Below are 10,879 nucleotides of genomic sequence, written 5' to 3' on the forward strand. Positions count from 1 at the left end.
TATTAATTTATTAATTTGACTAATATCAATATTAAAATTAAGACACTAAATTCTATTGTATTAATTTCTACAAGCATTATAGCATTAGTTTTTTTTATTTTATACAATTATTTTATTGTTTCATATTATAATAAATTATTAAACACATTCTTAATAATAGTCATAATATTAAATACTAAATGTTAATGCTAATGCTGTGATTTTGGAATCACAGCATTAAAATGTACAGTTTTTAAAAAGTTTTATACAATTATTTTATTGTTTTGCTCTGAAATGTCACATTAGAAAATTAAAATGGGTTACAAACAGCATTTCATGTTCACTTTAAAAGTCAACAGAGTGATTGAAATTTGATTTGTCACTCTGTTTCACGTAATTGCATAAAATTGTGTTTGTTTTTTTATCATAATAGGGAGACAACAGCAGCGTTGTACATCGCCACCAGGAGTGTCCTTTGACTGCTGTCTCAAACTGCTAATTATTGCCCAGAATTATTCCCCTCAGTCGCATTTTGAAGTTTTGTAAAGAAAGAACAAAGAGAGGGTTTCGTAAGTATGCTTTTTGGGAGCTCGGGTGTGTTTCATTCATTTAAAAACGTACTCTTCCAGTACTAATGACATACTTGTAGAGTGGCTGTTTAAATGTGTGGCTTTAACGACTAGTTCTTCCCCAGAGAAAATCCGTCACGCAAGCAGTTTCCACAATCCTTAATGTGAAGACAAATTTAGCTAAACTGCAAAAATGGCAAACAGAAACAAATCTTCGGCGGCAACAAACCCTGTCCTGCGCGCACTGTCACTCAAATCTCAGTTGTGAGGTTGGTGCTTAATTAGTGTTATTAACCTTCAACAAAATGGGCAGATTTTATTTTGCCATGGTGACAGCTTCAGCTCCATCTCTCCGTTCACCGGCATGAGGTATTTTAATTGGCTCGAGCTCCTCGATCCACTCAGCCCTGACAATGCGCTTAGACGGACGTTCAACGAGGTGAGCGACATGTAAATGGCCTTTCTATGAAAGGAGTGTTTCTTTTTTTTAACCTTCGCTCATTTTCCTTCAGTACAGTGAGGACACGGTGAGCACACCCGAGCTGCGCGTCGCAGTGAAGTGACAACCAAGCAATCATTAAAAATTTTGATGGCTGCAGCACGCACAGGCCCATCTCCCGGCTTGATGTAAAGAAAAGTACGCAGCCGTCTTTAGTATTTGCTCACTGTCACCGACGAAAGCTCAGGCCTAATTTATTCCTTCTCATCGTCGGCTCTGCAAAGACAACACATCTTCACTGTTTCTTACGTGCACATACGCTTTATTGTGCCCACATTAATGTCTCTGTAGGCTTTCCAGGAGCACTAGACTCAACGGATACTAAGTGCTTTATGGGCGACTGTTATTGAAGGTTTTTGTGTGTGTGTGTGTGAAAGTAATGAAGGAATCATTGGGTTGAAATTTGTAGTTAAGCGACATGTTTTTTCTTTAATTCAGTGGCTAAAAACCGATATCTAGAGAGCAGGATGACGGATATATCATTTAATGATACTGAATAAGATGTGCACATTTTCGGGATTAAATTGGAATTTATTCTAAATGTGAAGTAACACATTTTACGCAATACTTATAGCGCCAAAAATCTTTGAAAACAAAATGTCAGTTTTTCATTGACAAGGTTGTTGTATGTTGTTTCTGGTACTAGATGAAATGACCGCTTGTTGTTAATTAGCTAACTTCGTTAACTGTGTGCAAACAGATATTTGCAGATGCCAATGATTAGGGTTGCAGTTAATCTCAAAATGCGCACTAGGTTTGGATCACTTAAAGTCCATACAGTTGTTCGCTTATAATGTGCATCGGAAACGTTCACATTCCATTTTAGCAGACAGAGATTTGCAGTTTTTTCTTTTTACCAGATTTTTAGTGAGAAGCATATTAAAAGTGTTGCCAACTACTCACTGAAACTGAAGCTCTTCTTTCAGTTTGAAAAGGGGTTTTAACATAAAATATAAAAGTGAAAAATGTAAAATTAAATTAAATTAAAATATGTGTGTTTTTAAATGCATTTATTCATTTTGTTTTATTATTAGCTAATTCTTATTTTTGTTTCAAAAACAGAAGTGAGTCCACTTTTAAGTGCAGGTACAATATGAATGCAAAAAGCACTGGGTTTACTTTTTGGTCGCTGAAAGAGGTATGAGTTGATTCTTTTAAAAAGCACAAAGTTTAAGTTTGAGCACTTAAGTATTTTACAAAACCTGGCTTCATTCTTCATTTATAACCTGACTTCGTTCTTCAAAATATTTGCCAGAATAACATTTAGAGAAATGATTCACACAAAAATAAAAATTCTGTCATCATTTACCTACTCTTAAGTTGTTCCAAGCCTATACGAGTTTCTTTCTTCTGCTGAACACAAAAGAAGATATTTTGAATAATGTTGGTAACCAAACAGTAGATGATAGCCATTAACTTCCATAGTATGGACAAAAATATTATGGAATTCAATGGCTAACCTTCAGTCAAAATGAGTATGTAAAATTTGTTCAGCTGAAATAATGAGAAGCAGTTCATTGTTGAAGAACTTCACTAGAACACGATACCCTGAACAGCATGGAGTTTAATTACCCAGATACATAAATTTAATTACTGAAACTTCATCTTTGGATTTTGGCTAAATTAAATCTTGAATTTCAGCTTGAGTAAAAAAATCATTTCAGGTAACTAATTATAGTGCATTTCAAATCATTTTTTGGTCCAAATTGTACAGCCCTATCAAACATTTCTTAATGGCCAAATATGGGCAGATATCTCAGTATATCACTAACTGACTAATTTTGAGATCATATAGCTGATTATAATGTTGAGTTTTGGTGGTGGAACTGGTACTGTACCTGCTGTAGTACATTTCGTTTTTTAACTTTAATTGTGTGTCTTTAGTATTCTGACCACACTATATTTGGTTACACACATCCAATTTTTTTTTTTTCCCCCAATAATTTGCTTTGGTGCTCGACGAATGGGCTACAAGTTTTAACAATTGAGTTTTACTATTCAATTTGAAGGGTCTCCAGTGCCGTGGCTCTTTGACAGGTCTCATTAACACAATGGGTGTCGTGTTCTCAGCGGATCGGGTTCCTCGGGCGAGGTGACGCGCCGACTGTTTCCACAGCAGCGTGTGATTGTCAGGAGCGCTGCTCCAGACCCTAATTCTATTACCAGATTCACACGTCTACATTCACTGGAGATTATTACAAGGAAGGAGGTTTGCTCCTGTGGCCGTGCCGGGAATGGTCAATGCATCTTATTTTGTTTGTTTGTTTGTTTGTTTCGCAGGGGTCTAAGGGACTGCTGCTGTCACGATGGACGCCCAATCACAAGGCCAGCAGCCACCGGTGCCAGTGTTTCAGCCACAGGTTTGTGTGCTTTCTCAAATATAAACAAACACACACAGTCTAGCCAAACCTTCTTTGTAATCTCGTTATATAGGCGTTCTATAAAGCCACTTGAGGTTTTTTTTGGCGTCTACCATCCTGACTCACCACCTGCTTGCTTAGCAGCATGTAACACGAGCCTGTCGCCCTCTTCTACATCCACATCTGCCCCCGTCAAATCTCCCCGTGTCTGTCAATCCACCCGCAGAGAGACAGGCGGCGGTCTGCTCCGGCTGTCTCTCCGCTGTGCCGGGTGAGAGGTGATAATGAGATTCTGCTCTCTGCACAAGCAGCGTTTCCTGCACACAGGAGCCATCATGTGTTTCCAGTGCCAGAGACAGAGGTGTTGGAAATCTGCTGCTTTTAGCAGTCTTTTGCTCTCTCTCTTCCTCGTTCACTCTCTTAATCTCTCTTTTGTCGTACTTCCTTTTCACACCCTCCAGACTAATTCCCTCCAATCATCCGACTCAATTATTGTAAGTCGTCTTGTGGTAGGTCATGAGTTGTGTTCAAATTAGAGGTTGAATGTTTTTTACTGAGTAATCATTGCCGATACAAGCTTTTTGAACATCAAATACCAAACTTTGGTATCTTAATTTATTTATCAAATACAATACATTTTTTATTTTTTTTATTTTACATGGGCAGCATCTTTCTTGTATGTGTAAATAAGTCATTATTGACCACTATTTTTTTTCTTACTGTGGATGTTTTTATTATAGAAGAACACAGTTTTTTAAATTGAAACTTTGCTTGACATGTACTTTGCATTTTTCATCTTGAAAATTTGATTTGATTTAATTTTTATAATAAATAAGCCTTGTTATTGTTAAAGGTCTTGCTAAATGCATGAAATCTTAATTTATTTTTTCATTGGAAGAGAGAACTCTTTCAAGAACTGTTCAAGAACCATTAACGTAATCACAAGTTACATCATAAACTAAAATTCTTTTTCTGTTTTTTTTATTTATTAATTTTTAGTTTCTGAATAAGAATCATACACAATTCAGATTCTAAGAATTTTATTCTTTGTTTTGACAAAAGTAAAAAAGCTTGAATCAAGCACACTTAGTTTTGACTTTTAATTTTTGTTGCTTTCCCCCCCAAGAAAATAAGTGTAATCCTTAACCTGTCATGAAGTAATGCATTGCTAGACTTACGTTGAGCATCGCATTCAAAATGTCATTTAAACGTCAAATGTCTTATATGTTGAATTTTGCAATTAAAAATTTTTATGGCTGCAGCACGCACAGGCCCATCTCCCGGCTTGATGTAAAGAAAAGTACGCAGCCGTCTTTAGTATTTGCTCACTGTCACCGACGAAAGCTCAGGCCTAATTTATTCCTTCTCATCGTCGGCTCTGCAAAGACAACACATCTTCACTGTTTCTTACGTGCACATACGCTTTATTGTGCCCACATTAATGTCTCTGTAGGCTTTCCAGGAGCACTAGACTCAACAGATACTAAGTGCTTTATGGGCGACTGTTATTGAAGGTTTTTGTGTGTGTGTGTGTGAAAGTAATGAAGGAATCATTGGGTTGAAATTTGTAGTTAAGCGACATGTTTTTTCTTTAATTCAGTGGCTAAAAACCGATATCTAGAGAGCAGGATGACCGATATAATATTATTTAATGCTACGGAATAAAATGTGCATGTTTTCTGAATTAAATTTGAATTTATTCTAAATTGAAAGTAACAATTTATGCAATTCTTATACTGCCAAAAATATTTGAAAACAAAATATCCATTTTTCATTGACAAGGTTGTTGTATGTTGTTTCTGGTACTCGATGGAATGACCACTTGTTGTTAATTAGCTAACTAATTAGCTAATTGGCAGATGCCGATGATGCCGATGAGGGTTGCAATTAATCTGTAAATGTGCACTAGGTTTGGATCACTTTGGGCCTGTTTTCACCTGGTCACTTCATGCGTTTTTTCTGATCGGATAGCTATCCGATCGTGAAAAGACCAGGTGTAAATGCCCTCCGAAACGCATTCATTCGAGACGGATATAAATCCAATCGCTATAACCACTTCAGGAGGTGGTCTGGGCCGCGTTCCAGACGAAACTGGACAAGTGTAAATGCATCTGGTTGTTGAAACCACATATGTAAATTTTACTCCTCCCAAAATGTTAAAATAATAAACGTGTGAGAGCGTGTTATAGGCTATATGACATTAGCCAGACTGCGCTAATGCAACACGCATCGCTGCGGACGAGTAGCTGAGTATCTCTTCAGCAAGCTGACGCGCAAACTGCCGCAAATGAAACTGAAAGTAAGACACAGACGCTCAACACACAATCATCATAATTAAAAGTAGTAAAACGAACTTATCTTCCCAGTGCTGATGCCGCGCGCTCTCCTATTGCGGTCTTTGATTGATCTTGAAATGAGCTGATAATTAATAAAATGCAGCGCTTATCTTTTTATTTTGTTGACGTGAACTCCGTTAAATTTAAATATAGTGCGATATGAAGATCGGATTTATATCTGTTTTGCGACGACACATTTATGTGGCCAAGTGTAAATAGAAACATTTTAACAAATCAGATAGATATCTGCTTTTTATTTCACGTATTTTGGACAGAAGGAATGCAACACTCGCTGAGTACAACGATAGAGCTTGAAAGATCAAAGACCATTTTTAATATAACTCCAACTGGATTCGTCTGAAAGAAGAAAGTCATATACACCTAGGATGCATGGGGGGTGAGTAAAACGCAGCCTAATTTTCATTTTGGGGCGAACTAACCCTTTAAGTCCACACAGTTGTTCACGTATAATGTGCATTGAAAATGTTTATGGTCCATTTTAGCTGACGGAGATTTGCCGTTTTTTTTTTTTTACCAGATTTTTAGTGAGAAGCACATTAAAAGTGTTGCCACGTACACACTGAAACCTGAAGTTCTTTTTTCAGTTTTAAGCCAAAATAAAGGGTGTTTTAACAAAATATAAAATTATAGAATAGATAGATAGATAGATGGTCATTAGGAATCAGCTGCTAGTTTGTAGTGTTTGCTGAACATACTATATGTTTTTCTGTTGATGTAAATGTGATTTTCTTTTGGTTCTTGTTGCCTTGATATCTAAACCAAAGCAATGCAAGATTTTAATTATCTATCATAAAAAAACTGAATATTTAACAGAATAACATTTTAAAGGGATGATTCACCCAAAAATGAAAATTCTGTCATAATTTGCATTATGCAAAATGTAAATGACGACAAATTTTCATTTTGTTCCAAACCTGTATGCATTTCTTTCATCTGTTGAACCAAAGAATATATTTTGGAATAATGTTGGTAACAAAACAGTTGATAAGTAACCCTTCCATAGTATGGACAAAAATACTATGGAAGTCAATGGCTACCGTCAACCAAAAATGATGATACAGTAACAATATGTAAAATGGGTTCAACTGAAATATTGAGAAGCGGTTCGTTGTTGAGGAACCTCACTAGAACATGACACCCTGAACAGCATAGAGTTTAATTACCTAGTTATTTAAATGTAATTACCGAAACTTCATTTTCAATTTCCAGTTTGGATTTTGACTAAATGAAATCTTTCAAAAATCTCTTAATGGCCAAATATTGGCAGATATTTATCAGTATATCACTAACTGACTAATTTAGAGATCATATAACTGATTATAATATTGAGTTTTGGTGGTAGAACTGGTACTGTACCTGCTGTAGTATTGTCCTATTCTCATCTTCAACTTTAATTGTGTGTCTTTTGTATTCTGACCGCACTGTATTTGGTTTCACACATTCAATGTTTTTTTTTTTTTGGCAATAATTTGCTTTGGTGCTCGATAAATAGGCTACTGGCTTTAACAATTGAGTTTTACCATTCAATTTGAAAGGTCTCCAGTACCGTGGCTCTTTGACAGGTCTCATTAACACAATGGGTGTCGTGTTCTCAGTGGATCGGGTTCCTCGGGCGAGGTGACGCTGGCCGACTGTTTCCACGGCAGCGTATGATTGTCAGGAGCGCTGCTCTGGACCCTAATTCTATTACCGGATTCACACGTCCGCCTTCACTGGAGATTATTACAAGGAGGGAGGGTTTGTTCCTGTGGCCGTGCCAGGAGTGGTCGATGCATCATATTTTGTTTGTTTGTTTGTTTTACAGGGGTGTAAGGGACTGCTGCTGTCACGATGGACGCCCAATCACAAGGCCAGCAGCCTCCAGTGCCAGTGTTTCAGCCACAGGTTTGTGTACTCTCATACATAAACACAAACATGCATACAGTCTAGCCAAACTTTCTTTGTAATCCCGTTATATAGTCGTTCTGCAAAGCCACTTGAGGTTTTTTTTTTGTCTACCATCCTGACTCACCACCTGCTTGCTTAGCAGCATGTAGCACGAGCCTGTCGCCCTCTTCCACATCCACATCTGCCCCCGTCAAATATCTCCGTGTCTGTCAATCCACCCGCAGAGAGACAGGTGGCGGTCTGCTCCGGCTGTTTCTCCGCTGTGCCGGGTGAGAGGTGATAATGAGATTCTGCTCTCTGCACAAGCAACGTTTCTTGCACACAGGAGCCATCATGTGTTTCCAGTACCAGAGACAGAGGTGTTAGAAATCTGCTGCTTTTAGCAGTCTTTTGCTCTCTCTCTTCCTCATTCGCTCTCTTAATCTCTCTTTTGTCGTACTTCCTTTTCACACCCTCCAGACTAATTCCCTCCAATCATCCGACTCCATTATTGTAAGTCGTCTTGTGGTAGGTCATGAGTTATGTTCAAATTAGAACATAATGTTTTTTTTTTTTTACTGAGTAATCACTGCCGATACCAGCCTTTGGAATCTTCATTTGATTATCAAATACAATAAAAGTTTTTATTTATTTTACATGAGGAGCATCTTTCTTGTACTGTATGTGTAAATCAGTCATCATTAACCACTTTTTTTATTTTTACTGTGGATATTTTATTATAGAAGAGCAAAACAGAGAAACTTGCCTTGTGAAAGAGAAACTTTACTTTGCGTTTTTCATCTGGTGAAAATAAATAAAAAAATTTCATTTGGTCAATATAAAAACATCATCTGGTGATTGCTTGAGTCTAGGCCTAAGTGATTTCTCTGTCATTGTTTATATGTATTAAAGTTATTTGTATCGTATGATTGAAACACTGGGAATTAAAATGATATAGCCATTCATAATGCACTGTTGATAATTAGTGCTCGTATTCACTTGTTCATAAATGTTTCCGTATCAGGAGAGAATTAAAACCAAAAATGAATTAATGCATTAGGTCTTTTTTTTCCTTCAGTGGAAAAGAGCAAGAAATGTTCAAGAACCGTTAACGTAATCAAAGTAATTGACAATTCTAATTAAAAATTATTTGTTTCTGGTATTTTATTTTATTTTATTAGTTTTAAATGAGAATAATACTCAATTCAGATTGTAAGCATTTTATTGTTTTAAAAAAACAAAAAAAACAAAAAAAAAACCTTGAATCAAGCATTTAGGTTTGACTTTAAATTTTTTTGTTGTGTTTTTGCCCCAAGAAAATAAGAGTAATCCTTAACCTGTCATGAAGTATTCTATTGCTAGACTTACATTGAGCGTTGCCTTCAAACATCAAATGTCTTATATACATTGATTTATGTTTAAACCTATGTTGAATTTTGCAGATACAGATAACTGATGTGGGGAAAAATGCTAAATCCAGTAGTTTTTAAAATCAGTATGTTTAATGTTTAAATATTTTAAATGGGATGGAACGACCCAAACATAGAGACTACAGGATTCCAGTATTTATGAAATTCCAGATAACATTTTTAAATGTTATCATTTATGTTTTTAGTGGTTTGGTTTCCAATTATTTATGGGAGTTTTGATTAAACAATAAACTGCTTCTGGGATGTCATACGTTTTGGGCTCATGTAGTCTCTTGAAATTTTTAAACTTATTTTATTAAAAGGTATTAGGCAATAAATTGGAATATGGCTTTTTTTAAACATTAGTTATTAGGCAAAATCCAATATCCTTTGACCTTCAGTGAGACATTGAATGGTCTTGTACTAAATCTGGTTGTTTAATACAGCCAAGGCGGTGAAAACTACAGGCCCACCGTCATCAAAAAAGCATGAGAGACATTTGACATTAGTTTGAACGCAACACTCAAGGTAAGTCTGGCAATGGATTACACCATGACAGCTTAAGAGAATGACTTTTACAAGACTCTCAACAAGCATCCAAGATCGACTTGTATTCCCTTGGAAGAAAAAAAAGCAACCAAAAATGCTGAATTGTGTATGCAATCACGCATACGCTGATATCATATCTTCAAGTCCCCAAGGTTTCATGGATATGCATAGGAGATGCCGGATGAGTTGGTAAGGCGTGCATATTTGATGGCGCATTTGCTCTCTGAGCGAGTGGGAGGGCGAGATCTTCAGATCAGATTTTAATCGTCACGGCAGATTTTTCGACGAAGCAAAATCCCCTTGTAAAGCAAAGGCTTTAAATACTGGAGCAGTAGAGGTTGTTGAAGAGGTGTGGGGTGAAGGAGGTATAAATATTGCATGGGTCGGGCCTGAAGAGAGAGACGTTGATGAAAAAGATGCGAACAGGATCTCCTGCCTTGCCGCCCCCCCACCTCCCCCCCCTGCTACTCTACCACCTCTTCAGTGCTTCGGTTGTCCTTTCCTTGGCAGCCGCTGGCAGTGTTGTGCTGTCAGCTCACACCTAGTCTCCATACTGCTGCCGTCCCATCCTCCGTCATTCTCCTCCTCCTATCTCGCATCCCCTGTCATGCGGCCACACGTCTGCATTTCTCTTTTTACACTTATGTCACCAGTGGCCAACCCTCCATCCTTTGCTGTTGCTCCTGTGATGTGTTGTCGCTTTCAGTCATTTACCCAGCATGCTCTGCTGCATCTTCCGTCCCCTCTGACCTTTTTTTTTATTTAACCAAAGCGACGGTTCAAGACTAAAGCCCAAAATATACTTCGTTTTTTTACACATACATTAGTGGAGTACCCATTTACTGTATGTGCGCCGTTAGAGTTTTCTAACAAAATCTGCATGGGCAATTTTTTTTTTCTTTTTTTGCGTTCTCAGCCCCTTCCATGTGTACAATGTATGCTCAGTTTGCGCATGCGCTTTGAGATTTTTTTGCAGTAGTTAGTTTGTCCACAAGGTGGCAACACTGCACAGACCTGTTGTTTCACAGGTAAAAAAAGACAGATGAGCGCATTTGCTCTCTGAGCGAGTGGGAGGGCGAGATCTTCAGATCAGATTTTAATCGTCACGGCAGATTTTTCGACGAAGCAAAATCCCCTTGTAAAGCAAAGGCTTTAAATACTGGAGCAGTAGAGGTTGTTGAAGAGGTGTGGGGTGAAGGAGGTATAAATATTGCATGGGTCGGGCCTGAAGAGAGAGACGTTGATGAAAAAGATGCGAACAGGATCTCCTGCCTTGCCGCCCCCCCACCTC

The 10,879-nt window shown here is 37.5% G+C and overlaps 1 protein-coding gene across 3 annotated transcripts in view; it reads left to right on the forward strand.

Moving 5' to 3' along the window:
• Positions 1-420: 420 nt before the first annotated feature.
• Positions 421-10,879, forward strand: part of LOC107719540 (serine/threonine-protein kinase Nek7) — a 60,105-nt gene continuing 49,646 nt past the window's right edge. The window contains exons 1-2 of one of the 3 annotated variants that reach the window (XM_016526971.1): positions 421-548; positions 7,569-7,648. In XM_016526971.1, the coding sequence (XP_016382457.1) occupies positions 7,595-7,648 (54 nt within the window). In that variant the 5' untranslated portion in view covers positions 421-548; positions 7,569-7,594. Of the gene's footprint in view, positions 549-3,326; positions 3,408-7,242; positions 7,649-10,879 lie in introns of those variants that run through there. The other 2 variants (XM_016526972.1, XM_016526970.1) reach the window with 2 other exon arrangements.

The sequence above is a fragment of the Sinocyclocheilus rhinocerous genome, unplaced genomic scaffold, assembly GCF_001515625.1.
Source record: "Sinocyclocheilus rhinocerous isolate Xijiao unplaced genomic scaffold, SAMN03320098_v1.1 scaffold1294, whole genome shotgun sequence".
Lineage (NCBI taxonomy): Eukaryota > Metazoa > Chordata > Actinopteri > Cypriniformes > Cyprinidae > Sinocyclocheilus > Sinocyclocheilus rhinocerous.